Source organism: Numenius arquata, chromosome 6 (genome assembly GCF_964106895.1).
Source record: "Numenius arquata chromosome 6, bNumArq3.hap1.1, whole genome shotgun sequence".
NCBI lineage: Eukaryota > Metazoa > Chordata > Aves > Charadriiformes > Scolopacidae > Numenius > Numenius arquata.
In genome coordinates, this window is record NC_133581.1 from 66,037,250 (window position 1) to 66,063,503 (window position 26,254).

At 48.9% G+C, this 26,254-nt stretch overlaps 1 protein-coding gene across 1 annotated transcript; it reads left to right on the forward strand.

The window, feature by feature from the left end:
- The first annotated feature begins 496 nt into the window (after positions 1-496).
- On the forward strand, positions 497-21,143 carry ATG14 (autophagy related 14). Its single transcript, XM_074148925.1, has 10 exons — positions 497-774; positions 6,610-6,672; positions 6,808-6,850; positions 7,250-7,331; positions 12,250-12,487; positions 12,902-13,131; positions 13,567-13,684; positions 15,502-15,592; positions 15,705-15,790; positions 20,325-21,143. Exons 1-10 carry the CDS (start codon positions 497-499, stop codon positions 20,629-20,631), a joined length of 1,536 nt encoding a protein of 511 aa, XP_074005026.1. The 3' UTR covers positions 20,632-21,143.
- Positions 21,144-26,254: the final 5,111 nt, after the last annotated feature.

Genomic DNA, 26,254 nt, shown 5'->3' on the forward strand with positions numbered 1-26,254 from the left:
AACAAGATGATCTTGTCCCTTCCACCCCAACCCATTCCATAATAACAGACCAGTGGTACCTGTAAGAGGTTCATGTGAAACCACCCCAGGAAGTAGAACATTAAAGCCTGTAGTTAAGGATGATGGCAGATCTGCAGTGGATGCTGTCTGCGGTTGTTTGTTTTGTTATTTTTTACTTCACCGTTTGCAAAGAAAAGAAAATCGCACACTCCTTACCAGGCCTAGGGGAGCTGTGGGGCAGGGCCTCCACCACTGCTCACCCACCATGTCCTGTGGCAGCCGAGAAGGGGCAGCCCTCCTTCCTCCAGCAGGTGCTGCCGGCAGCCAGGCTCCGGGCCTGAGAGACTGAAAAACCAAACGTTCAAGGTTTTGGTTTTTTTTTTTAAGGCTTCTCTCCTCGGTACTCGCCCTGGGGAGGCAGGGGGTGCCCCTTTCCCCCTCAGGGCCGGGCCGGGGCCGGTCCCTCCCGCCGCCGCCTCAGCGCCCGCTTCCCACAATGCCCCTGCCCGAAAACAAAGTCCCACGTGACCCGCGGCGCGCGGAGCCCATCATGGCGTCTCCCAGCGGCTGCCGGCCCCAGCCCGGCGGGCAGGGCGGCGGCGCCGGGGCCGGGACCGGGCCGACGGCTCTGCGGGGGGCCGAGGAGGACGCCGAGGGGCTGTACGTGGCGGTGGAGCGGTGCCCGCTCTGCAACACCACCCGCCGCCGCCTCACCTGCGCCAAGTGCGTCCAGAGCGGCGACTTCGTCTTCTTCGACGGACGCGACTCCGAGAGGTACCGGAGGCCCTGAGGCGACGGGGACTGGGGGTGGGTGTGGGTGAACGGGACACCTTCTCCCTCCCTTGCCCCGCCGCCGGGGTGGGGTGGGGTGTGAGGGGGGGTCGCCCCGCCTCGCGCTGCGGCCGTTGGGCTGCCCCTCCCCCACTCCCCTCAGGGCTGGGGGGGGGAGGGGGGGAGGAGGTTTGTCCCCTAATAATAATAAAAACTAATAATATATCGCCCCGACTTTCACTTAGTCAGGTGCAGCGATCAGCCTGTCGTGCCCGTGTCCCCGTAGCCGACAGAAAGTCCAGACAGTTCAGGGCAGAAAGAGCCCAGCAGTAGGATATTAACATTTATTTTCAGCAGCACACGTTAAGCCGATAACTTTCCAAAGTCATTAAACAGAATCAGGAGGGTGTACGAGGAAATACCACCTTTTTTTTTTTTTTTTTTTAATTTTCCTGTCTGTATAAATAATCCTAACCGTGGGTCCCCCTTTCAGAATTATGAAAAATACTCCTCTTGAGTTAATCACGCACCTTCCTGCTCCTTGGTGCGAAGAGCTGGCTCTGCGGGACGTGCTTACGTCAATTAGCAAATATCCTCGTTACGTGACTCAGGTGCGGATGGCCGCTCGATAGCTGTTGCTCACGGCGTGTCCGTCCTGGGTTCTTCAAAAGTTTGCCCTCTCCGGAACAGCTCTGGTTTCTGGCTGCCGCCGTGTTCTTGGTCCTTCGTTTGTAGCTTCGTTAGCAGCTGTTGGGAGTGACTTCTTGGACTATTTTGGGAAGGTGGCGAGCAGCCTGTGGCGCGGTCCGGTCCTCGCCCCAACGGCTCTTCCCATCCTTCTGCCAAACGCCAGAACGGCCAAGGGGACAGGGGTGGCTTTCCTCCATTAACGTTGGTGGGAGGGGGCACAGGGTGTCAGCCGGCGTGAATCAGCTCCCAAAATTAAGACCTTGGTCTGCCACCGGATGAGTTTTCCTGGGTTTTCTACATGAAAAACTGTGTCATAGAACCACAAACTGTATTTTGTCTTTCTAAAATAGATGGGAAACTTGTGTTGGTGTGAGGCTGCTCGGGGTTATCTGCAGCTTCCATGAAAAAGCTAGGTTTGGAGTTTGGAACATAAACCAAGTATTTTTTTTCCTGCCCCTTTTTGTAGCCTTGAGATTTTGGCCAAACATCAGGCTTAATTACAGAAATTCAATTGTAGCCTTTGTTATCGTGGAACCGCTGTCGTTCTGCGTTAACCAAGGTTTAAATTCCTCTATCCGTCACAAAAACGAAACCATAACGGAGCAGTCTGAGCCAAAGTACCGGAGGCAACAGCTTGTTGGGAAAAAAAAGCAAACCACTTTCATCTTCCTCGTATCTTCTCACGTGAGGCGAGATCAGCTTTTCTGTCTGACAGTTTTCACTACATCCTCCTAAGATGCTTAAACTGTCCCATCCGTCTGTGGGTAGGAAATCTTCTGTATGTTTACACTGGGTTTATTAACTACGGGAATTAGTCTTTTTCTTTTTTCTATATATATTTTTTTTCCTCTTTTTTTTTTTTTTTTCCTCCCGTTTGCCTGGACATCGTGGTTCCAGCGGTGGGGATCGCTGCTCTTCTGGGACCTCCCTGTGTGCTCGGTTCCCCCAGGCTTTGTTTCTCCTGCTGCTCACAACTTTCCCAAGCGGTGGTGCAATTCATTGAAAACAGCAACTTCGTATTAATTAATTAAAGGAACAACATGACGTGTGTGTGAATAAGACAACGTGAATAACAGGCGTTCTTGACGGGAGCGCTCGATGTAGGGACGGACCCCCTTAAAGCATGGGTTTCTCTTTTTTTTCTTTTTAAGATAATGGAATTATTTATGAAATATTTCGTCTGCGTTCTATAATTAAGACTTGGAATGGCTGACGTAAAAGCCAGGAAGAGCCCGTGAACGTCAGAGGCCGGTTTTCTTTGTAAGCAGCGAGTGGGTTTCTATGAATTTCTCGTGATGTGAGGCGCAGGGAGAGGCAGGGACCACGCACCCCGGGAGAGTCATACAGGGACAGGTGCAGTCCGCTGGCTGCATTTCAGGCTGTGTTTGTGCTGTCACCGTTATTTATTTGTTTATTTTATGCCTTCTAGTACTACCTGGGTTAATTTTGGATCGACCTTACGGCCGGTGCTGGAGGGGGCCGCCAGGGTCAGGGCAAGGGCTTTTCTTGTGTGACTGGCTTCTAAGCGCGGTGTGAGAAATTCAGGATGTGGCAGTGTTATGGGGTCACTCGGGCCTCCCATTTGTCTTTTGGAAGTGTTACAAATTGGGGAAAAATGTTTTTTTTTCTCTTGTTAAAATTAGAAAAAGCAAGCATTACCCCCTGTATCCAGTGATGTTTTATTTTTAGAATTTTCTTGTGATTTTTCCTTATAAGAAGGATAAGCGATTTCATGTTCTAAGAGTAAGAATGATTTCAGATTTCTTTTCACTGGGCTGGTTTGTGTGCTAATTTTTATAAAAGCTACAGTGAGATTGAAGTTGTTCATCTGTCTGGCGAAAATCACACCCTGTATCTGTGCGGGGGAGAGATTGAGGAGCTGTTAAGATTAATTATTGAAGTACAGCTACAATTAAGGATGAGTAGTCCGGAAGTCTTCCAGTAAAATAATCACTGACATTCTTCTTTTCATTGGTAACGTGTTGTGTATTCAAAAAGCTCAGCCGGCATCTCCGTGCTGGTTTCAGCTCGGAGACTCTTCTTGCTCCCGAGAGTTTACTCGAGCCTGTCGTATGCATAAATCCTCGGAGTGTATTTTACGAGCGCGCTGAATTTGCTTTGCTTTAGATGTCTGCAGATGGCGAAAGCCAAAGACAGTATAATTGTGACGTCTAAGCCTGTCTGACTTCTCGAAGCTGGGGGTTATGATTAAGAAGAGTGGCTTTTTGCAGCAATGGAGTTTTATTGTGGTGAATCCGTACAGTAATGGATGCGCCTATTGCTGTCCTCAACTCCTGCAACATAAAGTTCCTATGGATTAGGAATTCCCCCTTTTTGATTGCTTCTCTCTAATTATGAGCCTGTGGAAATAAGCCAGGTAGCAGTAGAAAATCTCGGCTTAATGTGATAAGACTTGAGGAAAGAGAAACATTTAATGGATAAGTTGAGACGTCGAGTTTTCCACTTCTCTCAGTTTACATTTCATGGGAGTTCCTATAATACTTCATCCGAAGTTTTGTTTCTTTGCCAAATTGAAAGGCTGTAGATACACGGAGAAAAATGATATACCCGATGCGATGCAATTAAAATTAGGGCTATATAAAGAAATGGAAATGTTTGCTCAGGAGAAACCTGCTGAAGAAGTTTGGCGGAGCTGTTTGACATAGTTGCTGAAGTGCGTGGTGAGCTGTAATTTTTGCAGGCTTTCACAAATATTTCTCTCTTTCCCTCCCCGGTTAAGAACTTAATTTAGCCCCGGATTCTTGACAGATCATTCAACTTTTCGCTGATGTGATGGACGTCATTTGGGTAATTGCCTTTAGTCAGACTCCGTGCCCATTAATCCAGCTCGGAAAACAAGAATTGCCAAATTACCCCAGCGCTCTCTTTCCCCGTGCGACTGCTGAGCGCTGCGTTTCTGGGCCAAGTTATTTTTGGTCGCAGCCAAAGGTCGGGGGTACAGTAGGTGTCCATTACCCTGAGGAAAGCAGGAGGTCGGTACAGTGCACTTTTGTCATTTCCATGATGACTGGTGGGATGAGGACAGGGAGGAAGGAGGAAGACGCCGGGTTGAGCAGCCGGGCTCCAGTTGCACCACATTCCTCTGGCTCACGCGTGGCCTCTGGCTTTTATACTAAGCCACCTACATTTGGGTTTGGTTTGTTTTGGAAGGAAAACAGATATTTATTTTTTTTTGGTTGACTATGAAGGCAGCAGCAGCCGGTAGTTTTGTTGTTTTAATGCGAAGGCTGGACGGGGCTTTGAGCGACCTGGTCTGGTGGGAGGTGTCCCTGCTCAGGGCAGGGGGGTTGGAACTGGATGATCTTCAAGGTCCCTTCCAACCCAAACCATTCTATGATTCTAATGTCATCTGGAAGGGTGATTACACACTTTCTGCACCCAAATTTAGCCACAGAGCTTTCAGATTTCAGCAGTTCAAGGAAAGAAATAAAGCATTTTAACATTATACCTGAAATCTAACCCACAGAGTTGAACAGAGAGGTCCAAGATGCCATCCTGTCGAGGCTTACTAAATTCGATTCTTTCTAAATAAAGCTTAGATATCCCTGAAATAAAGGACTCGATGGGTTGTATGTGATGTATTAGAGCTCTGTTAGGCTGAAATTGGCTGTTCTACGTGTTCCAGAGGGAAATTAATGAATTGTTTTCCCATATGTGGACTTAACCCAAGGCATGGATCAGGATGGTGCTGTAACATGGGAAGCACAAAGGAAAGCTGGAAAGCCACACGCTGGCAGAAGACAAAGCACATTTGCTGTTTTTTATGCCATCTAAATCTCTTGGCTATCTCTCTTGCTGTTTGCTCTTACTGTTAGCTTTGTCACTTCACGCTTCGTTGTAATTCCTCAATATGCATCGCTCATATGCTATTTTCTTTGAATGTATTTCTCAATACAACACGGAGGGGATCAGAACGTGGCTGCTGCATATTCCAGAGGTGAAAACACAGGATGATGAAGCCTAAAAAAATCCCCTTCTGCTCAGTTGTTTGCAGTTCCCATACCTCAGGCATCTGGTGAAACTGAACTCGAGCAGACATTTGGGTCACGGGCTTGAGATGGCTAGGAGTGCCTCGTAGAAATAAGTAGAAGACAATGTGACTTACTGCCGTTACTAACACAAGAAAGATATGGATGTCACATAAAAGTCTTGAGAGAACACCCTCCTATTTGGACACATTAATGAATAAAGTGTGAGACGCTTCCACCTTAGAAGGGAGAAAATGTGTGGTGTGTGAAATCCTGCATTTCCCACTGCCGGAGTGGGCTCAGCTAAAGTCATCGCAGCATGGGAAGTAACGGGGTTCAGGCTCACTATGGCATCGGAGACAGAGACAATGATGATGAGGGGCTTAGAACATCTTTCTTACGAGGAAAAGCTGAGGGACTTGGGTCTTTTTAGTCTGGAGAAGAGAAGACTGAGGGGGGATCTGATCAACGCTTACAAATACTTAAGGGGAGGGTGTCAAGAGGATGGGACTGGTCTTTCTTCGGTGGTGCCCAGGGATAGGACAAGGGGAAATGAGCACAAACTTGAATGTAAGAAGTTCTATCTAAACATGAGGAGGAATTTCTTTACTGTAAGGGTGGCAGAGCCCTGGCAGAGGCTGCCCAGAGAGGTGGTGGAGTCTCCGTCTCTGGAGACATTCAAACCCTACCTGGACACGTTCCTGTGCAGCCTGCTCTGGGTGGACCTGCTTTGGCAGGGGGGGGTTGGACTAGATGATCTCCAGAGGTCCCTTCCAACCCCATATTATTCTGGGATTCTGTGATTACTGTTAATTTCTCCAGTGACTCAAGGTTTTTAGGGCACTATATGTTTTTCTTCATACACGAAGTATCGATATCACTAAGCTATAAATCTTCTAGAAATAGCAAGCAATTTGCTTACATGTTCAATAATGCAACAAGCTGATGTTTCTTCAGCTTAGAGGTTCTGTTGCAATTCCTGTGAGACGGATGCTCTAGAATTCTGCAAGAGTTTTATACAATTAGCCATTACTTCCAAAGATTAAGACAGATAGTTGAGCTTTAAAGACTCCCACAAGCTTCAGTCTTTTTATCGTTTCAGACAACTTACAATGCCATATTGTGCAAAGTATCAATAAAACCATTTAATCTCTTCCAGGTTTTCAGACAAGAAAGAAAGGCTGATGCATCTTAAAACCAAACAGAGAGAATTCCAAAATCAGTAAGTTGTCGTTATTAAATGAAAATAAACTATAAGAACTCTCAGAAAAACAAAACAGTCTCTCTAACGCGCTGTTGCTGGAGACGGACGCAGTCCAGATAGTCATAAAACTTTCAATCGTGTTTTTTCCTCTAGTGTTTTGAAGGCCATGGAAGGGAAAGAGATAACTGATCAGCTGGTAAGTTGTTCAAAGTGTCCCACAGTTTTTAAACTCTCTGAATTCCTAGATCTCCTAGTTTAAATTTACAATTTACCTTGAGGGCGTTGTGTTGCTTCCCCGAAAAGCCTGTTGTAAGCAAAACCGAAATTGGCTCCGCAAGCAGAGCGCTCCAAACCGTCAATATTTTTCATTTCTTACTAGATATTTGTTCAATAACTGAATATACTGATTGGCCTTGTACTAAGCATTCGGTTTGTTTGTGCACAAAACAGTATATGAAATATTTATTTGTCCGTCCGATCCAATTAAGAACATCCTGCTGCTCTTGTGCTAAAGCTGCTGGCTTTGTTGTTAATCGTTAGTCAGTGGGTTTGAAGTCCTCTGTGCCCTGGAGTTGCTGAATGTTCTTTTTTTCAGAGATGGAAAATAATGTCTTGCAAGATGAGGATTGAGCAGCTGAAACAGACCATTTGCAAAGAAAATGATGAAATAACAAGACGTGAGTAATGCTCGTGCTTTTGTGATGTGGAAAACTCTGTGCCTTAGAGTGAAAAATCAATTGATGTGAATTTGAGTGTTAGTTTTTAAAAAATGGTGAATTTCCAAACCGTCGCTTCTTAAATCAACTGGAAGGCGAATCGTTGAGTGGATTTTAGCCTTTTTATGCTTGGGTTTTAATTAGCAAACAGTAGACATTATTCAGCTGGATGGAGATAATTTTGCAGCAGCTTTAAAAGTAAATGCTTAGCAGCCTGTGACTCTGGCTTTGTCCCTAGAGATGGCTTTATTCAGGGTAGTGTTTCTCATCACTTCCTCTTGATAAAGAGGAGCAAACAGCTCTGCAGCTGTTAGGAATTTCATGTAACTGATGAATTTTAACCCACCCCTGTCTAGGAATCCTAAAAATCCTACTTGAGCAAGAGTCACTGGGATACGGCATAGGCTGGTGAGTCGATGCCGTTCGACAGCTTCAGTTTTGAAACTCATTAAATATTTGACACAGATTTGTAGGGTCATTTTTCAGAAGAGAATATGCAGCACTGCTTACAACCTACGTGCAAAGGAGAGATAGGAAGCGTATTCGGGAGCCTATTGATTGAATCGGGAACGTTTTTATGACTCGAAATTCAAGAGGAGCCAAACAGAGAGTGGAAGCAGAGTCACACACCTGAGAACGGTTATAAAGGAACAGCACAAGCTTGCGGTGATAACATCAAAAAGGCTGAGATGCAAAATGATTTTCAATTAATAAGGAGGATGGATAGTGGCAATGAGAATTGTATAACAAGAAGAAGATGAAGGAGTAGGCAAGCCTGTTAGTTAACAGGAAAGCAAGTAAATCACAGCGCAGAGAAGTCCAAAGGGTTCAGCGCCGCCTTTGCTTCCTCTTCTCACAAAGAAAATGTGATTAGCCAGATTAAATTTTGCATCATGAGAGGACTGCAGGCTCAGGAAAGAAAACAGCCAGCTAAATGTTATTGTGATTATGTCAGCAAGGCCATACGAGATTCACCTTGTGGAACTTAAGGGACAAGCTGAATTAGTTTGTGAAGCACTTGGGAACGCATGAGGGAAGGAGGATGACCCAGGAAACGGGGTGAAAACAGCATCTTTTTTTGGAGGGTGGAGAAAGAACTGATGACAGTCATCCTATCGTAAATCTCTGACCACTTTGTAGGTAGGAAATTAAAAACAGGCATCACTTTGTTAAGAACAGACCGTATCAAATCAACCTCTTCTCCTGGGGTTCAAGTTGGTCTAGTGGAGGATGAAGGAGAAGGTGCAATGTTCCTTGCCATTGGGCACTACCCCAAGCTGCCTCACGAGCAAGCAAAGACATTTGCTCTGGGTATAATCCCTGTGAGGTTGACAAAAAAGGCTAAATAGAAAGGCTGCAATCAAAGAATGGTGATACTGATCAAACCGAGGAGGTGAGACAGGTGGAGCTCAGCAGGAACCCGTTCCTGGCCCAGTTTTGTTCAATATTTTCCATTATAGGTTGAGTGGTAGAATAGAAGGTGGAATGGAGGAAGCCAAAGTGGATGCTGTGGAGAATAGGGTCAAATTCAAAATCATGCAGATAAATTGACAGTATCAGCGGAAAAGGGCAAAGCTGAGTGCATGTTGTGTAGGAAAAAGAGACATATAAACCCAAAGCCGGGGTCAGTGGTGAGATTTGACAGGAAAGGATCAGGGAAATTGCAAATTAAATAAAAATTACCAATCTAATGCTGCTTCAGAAAGGTTATACTAATATAAGCATTATATTTAAGATGGAAGCAATTATCCTGCTGTGCCCGGCACTGGTGTTGCCTCAGTGGAAATCTGAAGACCAATTTGTGCAATTTGAGAAAGATACAAATCAAATAGAGAAAGTCTGGAAGAGGATCTTAGGAATAAAACAAAAGGAATGGCTAAGAACATTGATGTTTGGTTTGATTTAGGGAAGAGGAAGGTGAAGAAAAGCAGTTTTTCAGTAGAAGATTATTACGAAGAAGATAATAAATACTCCTCTTTAGCCTGTGAAGAAAGGAGAAGAGGAAGTCAGTGTGACTTTGAGGAATTAGCCACCTTTTCTCAAAATGCAGCTCTGAAGGTGGCAAAATGTTAGGACCAACTGGGGAGGGAGTTCCTCCACTTTTCTGTGCTTCTCTGAAGCTTATTATCTGCAGCTTTTGCAGCTTCTCTGATTCATGGTGAACTTGATTAGATTGAACCCATGAGTTGACCTAACTGTTGCCCAACCAACTTGCAGATAGACCCAAAATGAACTCTTGCCGTGAGCAGCCAATGGATCAGGAACTCAACTTGGTTTGCTCTTGGACCCGTGTTAAAAAAAATGCTAATAGGTTGCTTCTCTTCTCTTGGATATGGCATAGTTTAATTTTCTGAAATAAGAACAATCTCTAGAACATTGGGCTCCTGCTTTTGCCGTTGACCGGATACCTCAGTAACTGGCGCTTCTTAAAATAAGGTTTTAAAATACGTGTGTTTGCCTTCTGTCTACGGAGAACAGTCCGAGGAGAAAATCTGGCAAATATCTGGCGCAGCTCTCTGTTGTGCCTGTGCTTGCATTTATCAGGCAACATAGATGTGTGGGACATAGCGGTGTCCTGAAATGTTTCTGGGGACAAATTTTAATCACCTCATAAACTCGGTCATAAAGCAGAAAAAAAAAAGAACAACAAAAAAAAAAGGACAGTTGTTTCTGCACTGGGACTTGCTAAAGAGGAAAGGTGTGCGCAGCGGTCTCCCCTCCTCTCCTATAGTTGCTGCTGGCCCCACAGAAAAGGGAGTTCGCTCCGTGGAAAAGGAGCCTTTCAAGTACAACGTGAATGTGAAAATTGAACAGATGGACGTTTTTCTCCTCCTCTCTCTCTTATTTTTATGCAAAGGGAGAGTTTGGGAACATGAATGAGAGCATTAATTGATTTTCTGTTGATGTTACGGGAATGCTTAAAGGAAGCTGAATTCCTGGTATCACTCAGAGAAAAGTCAATTTTTCTACAGTTCCTCTCCCAGGGGGTCACTTATTTTATAAACCTGAGGATTATTAGGTCTTGTCTGCACAGGGAAACTATTCTCACCTTCTTTAATTTGGGACTTCGCATCTCCCACGTATCAGATTTTCCTACCAAACGCATCGTGGAATGCAATCGGTTAAATGACTGGGAATAATTCCTGATGTTCAGAGAAAGCTCACTCTGTGTTTGCAGGAGCAGGGGCGCTCAGGGGGGAATTATGGGCTCCCACCCTGCCAGACCACGGAGCGGCCAGAGGTCTGTGTGGTTCCAGCTCTGCAACACAACTGGGCACAGCCCCGTGGGTGGGAATCTGTCTCGGGCCCCGTTCTTTGGATGTAGCCTTTAATTTTTGTGCTCCCCTGGTGGGAATATCAACAGTCTGAATGTGTCCTAGCTGCTTAGAAGTTTTCGTGGTTTCAGCGAAGAAGAGCTGGTGTCCTGGTGGACAACAGGTTGCCCATAACCCAGCAATGTGCCCTTGTGGCCAAGAAGGCCAATGGCATCCTGGGGTGCATCAGGAAGAGTGTGACCAGCAGGTGGAGGGAGGTCATCCTCCCCCTCTGCTCTGCCCTGGTGAGGCCACATCTGGAGTATTGGGTCCAGTTCTGGGCTCCCCAGTTCAAGAGAGACAGGGAACTACTGGAGAGAGTCCAGCAGAGGCTACAAAGACAATCAGGGACCTGGAGCATCTCTCTGCTGAGGAAAGGCTGAGAGACCTGGGGCTGTTCAGTCTGGAGAAGGGAAGGCTGAGAGGGGACCTCATCCATGCTGAGCAATATCTAAAGGGCAGGTGTCAAGAGGATGGGGCCAGACTCTTCTCAGTAACAGGACAAGGAGCAACGGACACAAACTGGAACATGGGAAATTCCATCTCAACATGAGGAAAAGCTTCTTTCCTTTGAGGGTGGCAGAGCCCTGGAACAGGCTGCCCAGAGAGGGTGTGGAGTCTCCATCTCTGGAGATATTCCAAACCCGCCTGGATGTGTTCCTGTGCAACCTGCTCTGGGTGACTCTGCTCTGGCAGGGGGTTGGAGGAGATGATCTCCAGAGGTCCCTTCCCACCCCTGCCAGTCTGGGATTCCTAACAGAACTAGAGTACATTTAAGAGTTTTAGACATGTATTTGGAGAGTGTGTATAAGAAATATTTTCCTGTGCTTTGGAAAGCCAGAGGTGGGTAACTCATCCCCTCTAGCGGCATATGTTTGTGGAAGCATTACTGCAGTCAGTTATTTTATAGGAGAATCAACAGATGCTCTTGAAGGACGTTTTTTCCAAGCCTCGGCGGCGTGCCTGACGCATGGGGTAAATCCAGGCAGTGGCAGCACTTCAGCACATAAGCGCGTTTCTCATTTTGTGGCTGGGAAGGGAGACAGTCGGTGCTCCCCGGTGGTACCAAGAAGTCTGCTCCGTTGGGATCCGAGCGCTTGGAGAGCACCTACGGGAGCGGGAAGCCCAAATAACACACACTGATCGGAGCAGTGGTGCCAAAAGTGGTGGAGGAAGATGCTATCTTGATTTTTGGCTGCGAGCGATGCGTGTCTTTTTGGCCAGCACCATGCAAGCGTGTACAGGCAGGCTATTTCTGTCATGATGATTACCTCAGAAGTTTAATTAAGCTACGAAATCTTGGCTTTTCTGCTCCAAATCCAAAAATAGCTGGGTAAAAGATAGGGGAAGATTAATCCCAATTTCAGTCTCTTTGGAGATCTTCAGAAAAGATTAAAAAGTTGTACCACTTAGCAGCTGGAAAACGTTAATAGCGAAGCAGGAGTTTCTGTTTTAAGCTGCCATAGATCTTGTTTTCTATAAATATTAATAAAGCTTTTCTCCAGCTTACTACAAGTACCTCACGGCTCCTTTTCCAAGGCTAACATCTGCCGCTGCTTTCGCAGATGCGGAGGGGCTTCTGAGAATCAAAGAGGAGAACCAGAAGCATTATCGCAGGGCTCAGCGGCATCAGGAGAAGAAAGAGAAGATCCAGAAGCATAACCGCAAGCTGGGAGAGCTGGTGGAGAAAAAAACCTACGACTTGAAAACCCAGTATGAGCATCTGGCAAATCTTCGTCGCTCGCATATCCTGGAGCTAACTTCAGTCATATTTCCTATCGAAGAAGTAAAGACAAGCATGAGGTACGGAAGGCTTATCTTTTCGGGTTCGTTTTGCTGAGCTTTAGCCACCCTGCAGTGAGTCAGCTCAGTCTTAAGTCAGATGCTCCATTTCCCGTAGCATCTGTGGGGAGAAGGAGATGTTTCCCAAAGGCAAAGCATCTGGCCCTAAGATAGACGTCCAGAATAGAACCTGGAGGTGCTAGCACCTCCCTACTGAGAGATCTGAGCTATGTCTCCAACGTTAAACTTTCTTAAAATAGATAATTAAAACTCCCAGAAGAAAGGGAAGTAGTTTGGGGACCAAGGAGTTTTGCAGGAGTGTTTCTACAGGCATTTTGTTCTCTGTGAAATCTGGCTAAGTGCCTGCCAAGCGCGTTGCTGATTATATTTTTAAAACTTCTTTAAAAACGCTCTCTTCCTCTTTGGGTTCTCCAGGGATCCTGCAGACGTGTCTTCTGAGAGTGACAACGCCATGACCTCTAGCACTGTGAGCAAGCTCGCGGAAGCCAGGAGAACCACCTATCTCTCTGGGAGATGGGTGTGTGATGATCACAACGGGGACACCAGCATCAGTATCACAGGGCCTTGGATAACCCTTCCTAATAACGGAGACTATTCAGCCTATTACAATTGGGTGGAAGAGAAGAAGACTACGCAAGGACCAGGTAAGGAGCAAGGTCTGAGTAGGGCACCTGGGGTGCTCCAGAAGCCAACAGAAGGCACTGAGGAGCAGCAGCCGGGTCCTTTTGTTCTCACCCAGACAAACCTGAGTCGGGAATAAATACGAGTATAGGGATTAGTCCACTGGAATCCTCTCCTGCAGGAAATGCTCTACTGGGACACAGCAGGATGGAATAGGGAGGTAAAGTTAATTATTCACAGTTTTGACATGGTTCCCATGCCGTCGTTTTAACAGGAATTCCAGGAATTACTATTTTCTATCAACTTCTGACAGATTTCACTGTAAATGATTGCTGGGTTCAGCCTGTTCTCGGTACTTAGAAATGACATTTTCCAGAGTAGACTTCAGTAACGCGTTAACACACCCACTGTAGGCTTCGTTTCCAGTGAGACTTTCACGATGTTTTTATTTCTTTTAGATATGGAACATAATAACCCGGCTTATACCATCAGTGCTGCATTGTGCTATGCAACTCAGCTCGTTAACACTCTCTCTCTCATACTTGATGTAAATCTGCCCAAGAAGCTCTGCAACAGGCAAGTAAACGCGAGCCTCCCGAGAGGTGAATCGGTGACCGGTTTTGTCTGATCTTCCTTCGGTTTGGTTTTGTGAACGCAGTCATTAACTTGGAACGGCTTTTATGGCAAGGGTTGATGGCTCGTGGATTTTTGCGCTGTTTAATTGCGGGTGGAGGGCTGGCAGGATTTTCAGACCACGGTTAATAATCCCTCCTTCCCTTTTTACCTCCTGGGAGCGCAGATGGACCATCCTAGTTGAAAATAACAGCTTTCTAATTGATGCGTTCGACATCCTGACATCAGAAATGAAATATGACAGTGCATGAATAGCACTTTTCATTTTAGGAGACCCTGCTGTGCTTTGCAAAAATCCTAGCCCAATCCAGCAGCTCTTAGTCATCCCGAATAGCTGTAAAAGTGCTGTAGAACAAGGCCTTATCCTACGGCATGACAGCAATGGAATTCTTTTTAGGATAAAACACCAATCGGGATTGTTGGGGGCTGACCTGCTGGAGAGCAACTCTGAGGAGAAAGACCTGGGTGTCCTGGTGGACAACACCATGCCCACGAACCAGCAATGTGCCCTTGTGGCCAAGAAGGCCAATGGTCTCCTGGGGTGCATTAAAAACATCGTGGCCAGCAGGTGGAGGGAGGTCATCCTCCCCCTCTGCTCTGCCCTGGTGAGGCCCCATCTGGAGCACTGTGTCCAGTTCTGGGCTCCCCAGTTCAAGAAGGACAGGGAACTGCTGGAGAGGGTACAGCAGAGGACTGCAAAGATGATGAGGGGCCTGGAGCATCTCTCTTAGGAGGAAAGGCTGAGGAACTTGGGTCTTTTTAGTCTGGAGAAGAGAAGACTGAGGGGGAATCTGATCAACACCTATAAATACTTAAAGGGAGGGTGTCAAGAGGATGGGGCCAGTCTTTTTTCAGTGGTGCCCAGGGACAGGACAAGAGAAAAGGGGCACGAACTTGAATGTAAGAAGTTCCACCTGAACATGAGGAGGAACTTTCCTGTGAGGGTGGCAGAGCCCGGGAACAGGCTGCCCAGAGAGGTGGTGGAGTCTCCGTCTCTGGAGACATTCAAAACCCACCTGCACATGTTCCTGTGCAACCTGCTCTGGGTGGACCTGCTTTGGCAGTGGGGTTGGACTAGATGATCTCCAGAGGTCCCTTCCAACCCCATATCATTCTGTGATTCTGTGCCTGGCTGCCAGACATCTGGGATTGTATTGGGTGAACCCCATTTGTGATGAAAAGCCCTGTTAGATTTTTAATGTCTTTGTGGAGGAGATGGGGTCTGTACAGAAGTACTGAGGAAGCTGTAGACCTGGTCAGTCTTCCAGGGGTCTCAAATATGCTGCTGAGATTCTTTTAAGTGTTTAAAATAGCGAAATAGCAAAGTGAGGGCTCAAAAGTCGTGTAGGGTCTCTGCAGGGTTTTTTTATACTATTATTTGGGTGCTCGGTCTTCCCAGAAGGAAAAGGTTGGGAGCAGGAAATGAGGCGAGATTTAAAAGGAGAGCCGAAATAGCTTGGCTGCGGCCAAACATCTTCGAGTTTCATCGGGTTTACATCACCTCTCCTGCGGAAACCGGTGAGACCAGGGCGAGCGGTGCTTGGTGATGAAATGCTAACAGTCTTGCAAGGCGAAAAATGAATCTCCTGAGCGCTCTAAAACTGGCTGCAGGGTTTAAACTCGCTGCGAGGATGTTTACTCTGGGATTTGTCGGGAAGCCGGGGCACAGAATGCTGATGTCTCCAGTAGGTGTATTTTCCCAGCATTTTGCTTTATGTATATATATATATATGTGTGTGTGTGTGTGTGTGTTTCAACAGTGAGTTCTGCGGAGAGAATCTCAGCAGACACAGGTTCACGCGGGCAGTGAAGAAGCTGAACGCCAACATCCTTCACCTTTGCTTCTCTCAGGTAGGGGGAAAATGCACGTTTGGATTCTTTAAACAGCTTTTAAAATATCAACCGTGCCTGCAGGTTGCCTCCAGTAACTGATCATGTCTTTTTCTTACCTTCCCCATGGTAGCATGTAAATTTAGATCTGTTGCACCCACTGCATACGCTCAGGAACCTTATGTACCTGGTCAGCCCAGACACTGAGAACTTGGGCAGGTAAGAAAAGCAGCATCTCGACTCACCTGTGACTGAATCCCGTTTGAAGTTATGCGTTTGCCTTGTTGCTTATAAGGGAAATTCTTTCTGCTGTACCTATAGATCGGTCCTCGGCACATCAGAGATCAGGGTAGTTACAAGGAGGAGACGGGAGAGGACAGAAAAAGGGGGTCCTGAGGAGGAAATTAGATTTGGGAGATGTCTGTATGCTGGGTGGCAGTCTCAGCTGGAGGCTTTGTAGCTGATTATAGACTCGTTTCCCCTTCGCCCCAAAGCAGGAGCTCCTTCCCTCCAGGGGACAGCAGCACATGCTCCAGACATGACCCAATCCACATCTTGCCAACATGTAAATACCAAAAGCATCCAGCAAAATAAACCCTAAAACAAAATACTAGGTAAAGCTTTCCCAAAAAGCTTTGGACAAGAGGAAATGGTCTCAAGTTGTGCCAGGAGAGGTTCAGATTGGATATTAGGAAAAATTTTTACACTGAAAGGGTTATTAAGCCTTGGAATGGGCTGCCCAGGGAAGTGGTTGAGGCACCATCCCTGGAGGGATTTAAAAGACGGGTTGACATAGTGCTTAGAGACGTGGTTGTGGGGTATTTTTTGTTTTTTTTTATCAGAGTTAGGTTGATGCTTGGACTAGATGATCTTAAAGGTCCCTTCCAACCTAACCATTCTATGATTCTATGAAAATACTTCCAGTCAATGAACGCCCTAGACCAAAGTTGACGCTTTAAATAATACTTATTTCTATGTAAATCAAGATTAAAGACAATTTTTCTGTTAACATAGTACGTGATGAGAAGAACATCAGCCCTTGTGGGCTGCATGCACCAGGTTTAATAATCTCGCTTTTTTTTTATTTTTAACAACTTAACTATAAGAAAGCCGCCAACATCAATTTCCCATCGGGATAATCCAGTCACAAGTCACTTGTGCCTGAGACAGTCTGCAAATATTTGTTTAATCTCACTGCTGCTTTATTCCCCCTTAAACACAGTAACCTTCTGAAATCTATTTTTCGACTCTCTCCTCGTGTACGGATCTAGTTTTATTTAAAAACCTTCAGTGCCTCTAAGAGGAACTGAACACGTGGCTCTGACCGCTTCGCTCGTGGTCTTTGGGTATGTCCCTGCTGATGCAGCCCAAAGATACGGGGAGCCAGATCTTTGTAACACAGCTCAGCCTGGGAAAGACGATGTGCTTGTCTGAAAACAAGGAGAGGGCAGGAAATACCCAGAGAATGAAGAACCGTGTCCTGGAAAGCAGCTGCTGTAAAAGATCCAAGGGCCACAGTGGACAAAAAAGCGAAGCCTGAGGGATCCCCCACGGGGTGATGTAGAAGTTCTGAGCAGAGAGGTGGGTCTGGCTTCTCTGGGCAGATGTTACAGAGCTCCACACACGTCAGCTGGGTCCACGCAGTAAAAGAAGAGGTTGCAGGAAAGAGCTGGAGAAAATACCAATCAGTGAGGGGAACAGTTTAGTCTGTATAAAACTGTCTTAGCTCACTAGCGATGGGATTGAGAGATGACTTGATTTCCATGACTTTGGGGGGAGAAAATACAGGCTGTTGAATGGCTTTGTAGACACCATTGGAAGCAAAGAGTCTGAGCTAGATTGAAATGAGGCGCATGTGCTTAACACGGAGTTTAATTACCCCCAAGAATGAAGGTGGGGATTCTCTGTTTCCTTATGTTGTCCTGTCAGGGCTGGATGAGTTTCTGGAATGGATGCTTTCATCAGGCAGAAGTTACTGGGCTGGGGACAGGGGGAACGGGTGGAACGTAATGGCCTTTGTTCCAGAGGAGGTCACTGGAGATGATCTAATGGTCCCTTCTGGCCTTAAACCTGATGACTCTCCTCTTATGTTGCCTTGTTAAGCAGAATGCTTTGCCAGAAGGCAGCGCTCCCATTCCTTTCTGGATTATGAAAGAGGAGTGTTTACCTTTGATTTCTCAGCTGTCTGCAAAGTTTGCAGCAACCAGCTCTCTTTATTTTCCTTTAGATGTCGATAGTCTCCTCTTTAAGCTGCTGTTTTCAGATACTTATCATTTTACCAAGCTTTAATTGCCTGGATTAAAGTTTTCCATGCTAAACCCGCCGCTTCGGGCTCCTTCTCCCACTAAGGCTGGAGAAACACTCTTACCCCTGTTAAATTCTTGCTCCCGTTTCCCTGAGGAGCTTTGTGCTGTGGAATGAGCTTTGGCAGGGACTCAGCTTGCTGTGAGGAACCCATGAAAACCTCTCGCTCTCTGGCCATGGGTCACGGACCACTGGATCTGCCTGCTTGGGCTCAAGAAAGATGATTCAGGCTTTGGCTGCTCTTACTCCAGTGCAAAGCCGTGGGATGGGGTGGGATGCGATCGCTTCTCCCACCACGCAGTGGCAGCAAGGAACTCGGAGGCACAGCGCAGTTGAGTTTGGCCGGGACCTCTGGACATCCAGCCCATCACCCCACTCAAAACACAGCCAACTAGAGCAAGTTACTCGAGACCAGTGGAGTTTTGAGTACCTCCAGTGATGGAGACTCCACAGCCTCTCCGGGCAACCTGTTCCAGTCTTTGACCTGCCTCATAGTAAAAAAAGATCTTGAGATGTTGCTCAGGGTGGAGTGCTGCTCTGGGAAGTCACAGAATCACAGTGGCAGGGGTTGGAAGGGACCTCTGGAGATCATCTAGTCCAACCCCCTGCCAGAGCAGGGTCACCCAGAGCAGGTTGCACAGGAACGTGTGCAGGTGGGTTTTGAATGTCTCCAGAGAAGGAGACTCCACCACCTCTCTGGGCAGCCTGTTCCAGGGCTCTGCCACCCTCAAAGTGAAGAAGTTCCTCCTCATGTTTAGATGGAACTTCTTTTGTTTAAGTTTGTGCCCATTTCCTCTTGTCCTGCCCCTGGGCACCACTGAAAAATGACTGGCCCCATCCTCCTGACACCCACCCTTTAAGTATTTATAGGCGTTGATCAGATCCCCCCTCAGCCTTCTCTTCTCCAGACTATTTACCAGTCTTTTACCCAAATCCCTTAGTCTCACCAGAGAGATGCTCCAGGGCCCTGATCATCTTTGTAGCCCTCTGCTGTACCCTCTCCAGCAGTTCCCTGTCCTTCTTGAACTGGGGAGCCCAGAACTGGACACAGTGCTCCAGATGGGGCTTCACCAGGGCAGAGCAGAGGGGGAGGATGACCTCCCTCCACCTGCTGGCCACGATGTTTTTAATGCACCCCAGGAGACCATTGGCCTTCTTGGCCACAAGGGCACATTGCTGGTTCGTGGGCATGCTGTTGTCCACCAGGACTCCCAGGTCTTTTTCCACAGAGCTGCTCTCCAGCTGTACTGGTGCATGGGGTTATTTCTCCCCAGGTGCAGGACCCTACACTTGCCCTTGTTGAACTTCAGTAGGTTTCTCTCTGCCCAACTCTCCAGCCTGTCCAGGTCTCGCTGTACGACAGCGCAGCCTCCACTAGAGAGTTGTGCCAACCCTGTTCTCCAAGTCGTAAACTACACCCTTCCCCTCGCTGGCTGGTGTGTGTGTGTGTGTGTGTGTGTGTGTGTGTGTGTGTGTTCCACCACCCGCTGCCAAAGCAGAACAGCGCTGCCGCCCTTCCTGCTCCCCGGACTGGAACCCAGATACCGTGTCCTTGGCCAACTATTTGCATTTCTCTATTGTCGTAGAACCACAGAATGGTTCGGGTTTGAAGGGACCTTAAAGATCATCTCGTTTCACCCCCCTGCCCTGTGCAGGGACACCTCCCATCAGACCAGGTTGCTCAAAGCCCCATCCAGCCTGGCCTTGAACCCCTCCAGGGATGGGGCAGCCACAGCTTCTCTGGGCAACCTGTTCCAGGGTCTCACCACCCTCACAGGCAACAATTTCTTCCTGAGATCTCATCTCAATCTCCCCTCTTCCAGTGTCAAACCCTTCCTCCTCGTCCTGTGGCTCCCCTCCCTCATCAAGAGTCCCTTCCCAGCTTTCCTGGAGCCCCTTTAGGGACTGGAAGGGGCTCTAAGTTCTCCCCGGAGCCTTCTCCAGGCTGAACCCCCCCAACTCTCTCAGCCTGTCCTCACAGCAGAGGGGCTCCAGCCCTCCCAGCATCTCCGTGGCCTCCTCTGGCCCCGCTCCAACAGGTCCACGTCCTTCTGCTGTTGGTGGCCCCAGAGCTGGAGGCAGCACTGGGGGGGGTCTCCCCAGAGCGGAGCAGAGGGGCAGAATCCCCCCCCTTGCCCTGTTGGCCACGCTGCTGGGGATGCAGCCCAGGATGTGGAGGGCTTTCTGGGCTGCCAGCGCATGTTGGTGGCTCGTGTTGAGCTTCTCATCCACCAACACCCCCAAGTTCTCCTCAGGGCTGCTCTTACCGTAGAGTTACCTCCGTAGCCAGTGGATTTCTCTTTGCCAGCTGATAAACCCAGAGGTGTTTTAATTTCTCTGCCCTACCCGAGACAGAGCAGGGCGCTTTGACCTACCGAGGACCCGCGCCAGCGCAGTGACAGGTCCCCCTCCCACGTGGGCTGATGGTGGCACTGTGTCCGTGTTCTAGGTCCGGGCCTTTCGAAATCAACGCTGACCTGGAAGACTCCATGGAGTTCGTGGATCCCAGCGCCGCCGGAGAAACGGATGAGAGCGGAGACGAGCACGTCAGCGACGAAGAGACGGACCTGGGGACGGACTGGGAGAACCTGCCGAGCCCCAGGTTCTGCGATATCCCCTCTCAGCAGGTGGAGATGCTGCAGAGCCAGAGCACCCAGGTGTCTCAGCCCATCGCCAGCAGCAGCGCCGGCGGGATGATCTCCTCCGCTGCTGCCTCCGTCACCTCCTGGCTGAAAGCCTACACCGGGCATCGCTAACGAGCCCGGGTGGGAAAAGCACCGTAGGATTTACGGAAGGAATCCCTCCCCGTCGACGCCGTAGTAAACCTTCCGCGGTCGGTTAAGTAGTGCCTGGAAGAAAGGAAAGGTCAAACTTAGGTTTTTGTAAACCAGAAACCCCTTTTTATTTACCCGAGATGACTGGGACGGTACCGGGTTGTAAATTAGCAAGCTCCGCGCTCCTGAGGGATTCTGCGATGGCACTTGGTGTCTCGGTTCCGTCCGCATCGTTGAGCACGAAAGGAGAAGGACCCGGGAGCCTCTGGCTCCCGCTTTTCCGAAGGAGAAAACCGATTTTCTGGAGTATTTGGATCGGGATGAGGACGGAGAGGAGGCTGCTCCCTGGGCAGCCCGGACAGTGGCGCGAATGCAGTTCCCATTTTCTTAACTCTCCTTTACAGGGTTTTCGTTTGTGCGCGTTTTAAATCTGTCTCGCGTAAGGCAAAAAAAAAAAATTGCATATTTCTAAATTTTTTTCATTCAGGCCGTGGAAGCGATGCATTTTTAACACGTTTTCTAATCTCCGTTGCCATATTTTTAATACGAAAAGGATCAGCACGGACGGGAATTCACGCAGGGGAAAAACCCGCTCCCGTTTTAGATTTTAGGTGGTGAATCTTTACCCGGTTTTGCCGTTATGGAGAAGGGGCTGCTTTCCCGCTGATCCCGGCGGTAGGTGCCGGAGAAGTTTTTGTGTTGTGCTATCCCGAAGCACGCAGGCTCTTTCCTCTTCGATATTCGTACACCAAAGAAACACGCTGGACCTTCTCTGAGCTTCGTCTCCCACGTTTGACGCCGATACCGGGATTGCGTTGTTGCAATAATATCCATCCCTTCCGACACCGCCTTGCCACTTTTTTTAAGAGTAGGAAAAAAAAAAACAAAACAAAACAAAAAACCCACCACACCCTCATTTCGAGCTCGTTTAACGAAATCGCGCCGTCTCCGCCCTACGTCCGTTTTAAACCCTGTTCTGTTCGATGTTTCTGGTGGGGTTGGTTGGGTTGGTTGTTGGTTTTTGGTTTTTTTTTTTTCCTTGTTTCCTGAATGCCCAGGAGTTGCTTGGGTTTCACTGCGGAGATGCTCCCGCCGCTGCTGGCTGGCTCCTAAAAAAAAAACAAAAAACCTCCCGGAGGTGCGACGCGGAGGGATGGCTTCGTTAAAACACGTGCTTCCTCCCCTTCCTTCTTCTTCTTCTCCTCCCCTCTTCCTCTGCCCTCCGGGGCGTAGCGCAGCCCTGAAAAGAGGGGTTTGCTCCATCAGGCTTCCGACGGAGGGTTCGCATCTCACGGAGTCGGGACGTTGGACTTCTCCCACGGGGTAAACGAGCATCCGTAAAAGCATCCTCCCGGTCCTCCGGCGGGGGGGGGGGGAGAAGGTTTCAGGCACCGGGGGTGACGCACGAGACACGTCCCGGCCATCAGGCACCGTCCTCCTGCCTGTCCCCGCTCCCGGCTCCGGGGCTGCTGGGTTTGTGGTGGGTTTGTGATGGTTTTGCTCCCTTTCTCCCCAATCCGGCCAGCGCTGCCTCCCGCTTTCCCACCCCCTGCGTGGCGGAGAGGGTTGTGGTACCCGTGTCCTCGTATCCCAGCGAGCCCCCCGCCGGGGGGGACGGGCTGAGCATCGCATCCCCCTCGCCCCTCTCCTCTGGCAGCTCTTTCTCTTCGCCCTTGGGGACGGGCATCTTTTTTTTAGTAGTTTCTTTTCATTTTTTTATTTTTTTATTTTTTTTATTTTTAAACCAAAGACCCTTAACGTCACGCACATCGTTAGAATGAAGTCACCCTGGGTCCTGCCGTTCTTCGGGTCTAAATCCAGCAGTTTGCGTTCGTTTGAAGAGAACCAAGAAGACTCCCTCGACTACTGCAGCCCCACGGGAGAGGGTCCCCACGACCCCCCAGCAGCCCCCCCCCAGGGTCTGGGACGTGGGGGGGGGTCGGTCACCGCTCCCCTCACAGCACTTTACTCCCCCAGCAGCCGTCCCCTCCTTCCCAGCCCCGAGCAACCAGCACACACCAGTACTGCGTACTGGGCTCTCAGCACCCCACAGCCCCCCCCTCTGCCCCCCCCCCCGTTTATTTTGCACTGGATCCCGCCATTTAACTGTCTTCTCTCTTCTCTTTTTTTCTTCTTTTTATTATTTTAATAGACGTTTCAGTCCCTCTCCCCTCGCCTTTGTGCTGCTTCGAAGCCCTGAAGGGCCAGGCTGTGATTCTGCTCCTTTATTTAGGGAGAAATAAAAAAAAAACCCAAACAAAAACCCCAAGACAAAACCCTTTTGAAGCCGTTAACTCCATCGCCATCGGGACGTTTCCCAAATAATTTCTTGGCGACACGTTGGGAAAAGTTCCCGACGGGCGCCGCGAGGGTGTTCGAAGGCGTCGGGACGGGGCTTTTTCCCGCAACGGGGTTTTGGTTTGTTTTTTTTTTGTAACAAAACCTCAAGGTTGTGGTTTGGGGTTTGGTTTGGGGGTTTTTGGTTCGGTTTTGAAAAAGAAAGCGTTTTGCGCAGCCGTAGCCGAGGAAGAATCGCGCGTGTCCGAACCTTGAGTGCAATCGCCGGGATTTAGTTTTCCAGGTTGGTTTTTCCGGGGGGAGGGAAGGGATGGCAGGAACGTCTGTAATTGGAGCTGTTTGAAGGCGGCCGAGGGAGAGTTTACCAAACGCTTTTCCGAAGCGGGAACGAATGCGGGAATTTCGGATCAGGCCGGGAGGTTTTTTTTGTCCCCGATCCGGGCTGTCCAACCCGCGCTGCCAAGGAAAAACTCTCATTTCCAGAGCCCCCCCCCTCGCCCCCGGAAACGGGGTCCCTTCGCGGGAGCTCGAGGGGGACATCCAAGGGACCCTCGTCACCTGCAAAAATTCCCGGCCTCTCTCTCTGCAAATTCCCAATTAGATGGAACTAAAAACAAACGGTTTGGGAGTTTTGTTGGCTTTTTTTTTTTTTTTTTCTCTTTTTCTAAATTTTATTGTATTATTGCAATAAATCTTTTAATGGTAATTTTTTTTAATTTTTTTTTTATTTTTTTTTTTTAAAAGTTGTATATTTATAATTGTTTACTTCCGTGTGGTTTGTTTGTAGCCCTGCTGGGGAAGCACAGAATTCCCAGCCTTCGAAGGGTCACGGGGAGCAGAGCCCAGGCGCGCAGCCCTGGAATTAGCGATATCCAGCCTAAAAAAAAAAAAAATATATATATATATATACTACTTTTACCTAAAATAACCGCGTCTCCACTGGAGCAGATCGAGGAGTCCTGGAAAACGCACACACGTGTCCCTGTACGCAGGTGGGAAGGGATAAAGCTCTGGTGGAAGCCTGGCTTTGAGCTGCTCCGCTGCTGGGTTGTTCCTGCGGGTGGGGAGGTGGAACGACTTCCACCTGAAAGGGAAGGTGCTCCTCCTTACCAGGTCGGTTCAGAAGGACCCGTGTGTCTTTTGAAGGAGGTGGCCATTAAAGCCAACCGTTGCGTGTCTTGAGCACAGGGATGGGAAGGGGAGCAAGAGGCGGTGGCCTGGCAGGACCTGGTGGCCTGGGAGGCCGTGGTTTACTGGTTGTGGAATGATGGAGGAGAAACAACCCATCCCACCTAATTGTTTTTGCAGCAGCTACTTGGTGGTGAGGACCGATGGCCTGCGATTCCTGTCTGCCGCACGCTCAGGAGCAGCCTGGAGCTGGGGCGGTTCGGTCACGGCCATGCAGGAAAGCAGCCTGTGGCCAAAGCCAAGCCTGGCTCCATGCTCAGCTTGTGCCCATGGGTCCCTTGGGTCACTCGTGCTCAAGCAGGGCCACCAGCAGGAGGTTCCACCCTCTGCCAACACTGGTTTGGGGCAGAACAGCCCCATAATGCCCCAACTCCCATCCCTGCTCCAAGGTGGCTCAGACCAGCCCAACGCAGGTTAGGGAGGAGCAACAGCCTCAGGTGAGGCTTCACCATCATTCCCACCTTGCAAGAAGAGGGACTCCAGATGGAGATCATAGAATCACAGAATGGTTAGAGTTGGAAGGGACCTTAAAGATCATCGAGTTCCAACCCCCCTGCCATGGGCAGGGACACCTCCACTGGACCAGGTTGCTCAAAGCCCCATCCAGCCTGGCCTTGAACCCCTCCAGGGATGGGGCAGCCACAGCTTCCCTGGGCAACCTGGGCCAGGGTCTCACCACCCTCACAGCAAAGAATTTCCTCCTAATATCTAATCTAAATCTCCCCTCTTCCAATTTAAAACCGTTACCCCTTGTCCTGTCACTGCATCTCCTGACAAAGAGTCCCTCTCCGGCTCTCCTGTAGGCTCCCTTCAGATATTGGAAGGCTGCTGTGAGGTCTCCCCGGAGCCTTCTCTTCTCCAGGCTGAACAACCCCAGCTCTCTCAGTCTGTCTTCATAGGGGAGGTGCTCCATCCCTCTGATCATCTCCGTGGCCCTCCGCTGGACCTGTTCCAACAGGTCCATGTCCTTCCTGTGTTGAGGACTCCAAAGCTGGACACAGTATTCCAGGTGGAGTCTCACAAGCGCAGAGTAGAGGGGTAGAACCACCTCCCGTGACCTGCTGGCCACGCTTCTCTTGATGCAGCCCAGGATGGGGTTGGCTTTCTGGGCTGCCAGTGTGTGCTGCCGGCTCATGTTGAGCTTCTCATCCACCAACACCCCCAAGTCCTTCTCCTCAGAAGGAGATGGGACCCATCAGTGCAGCGTGAGATGGTTCTGGGGGCTGGTAAGGGGACAGCTGCTGCAGAGAGTGACCTGGGGACAAGGTGAGGGAGCTGAACTCTGACAGAGCATCGCTGCAGGGACGCAGCAAAGGGGACACGCTGCCGTGGAAACAGGCAGGATGGAGGGAGCCCAACCACCACCATCAGCCACCGGTGGCTTTTCCACCAGGGGACCCCTCCAGAGCTCAGTGAAAACTGGAAGCTTATAACCAATGGAAATGTTATCAGAGTTTCTTCACAGGCAGATCTGGAAATTCAGTCCGGACGCTCCAGGCAGGGAGAGCCAGAACTAATCCCAGTCTTTAGTCCTCAGGTCTTCCAAACATTCAATTTTCTAAATCCAACACCAGATTATTTTTTTTTAATTGCCTCTTAAAAAAAAATTCATCAGATTTTGGGTTCTCCCTGAAGTGGCCCTTAAGGAAACCAGTGGGAGGTGTCCCCGCCCGGGGCGGGGGGGGGTTTGGAACCGGATGATCTTTAAGGTCCCTTCCAACCCAAACCATTCCGTGATTCTATGTAATAAATAGAAATCTGCACTTTACTACATTATGGGGGGGGAAAAAAAAAAAAGAGCTTGGAGGCAGCTCGGGATGGGTACATTCAGAACAACCCACTCCTGGATGCAAAAGTTTGTTCCTTAAAACGATTTTTTTCACCCCAAGGTTCTGCACCAGGGATGGATCCGGCGACCGGCGTTAATAAACGACGTATAAAACAGCCCACGTTCCGGCTCCGGGGGCGGGGGGGGTGGATAGGGCACGGTGAAGAGCAAATCGTCCTCGGAATCTAAAACTGCTCTGAGGAACAAAACAGCCCCGTGCCGTTAGGCTTATTTTTCCCCTCGTTCAACGAAGGGGACCAAAATCTCACGCTCTGTTCCCCAAAAAAAAAA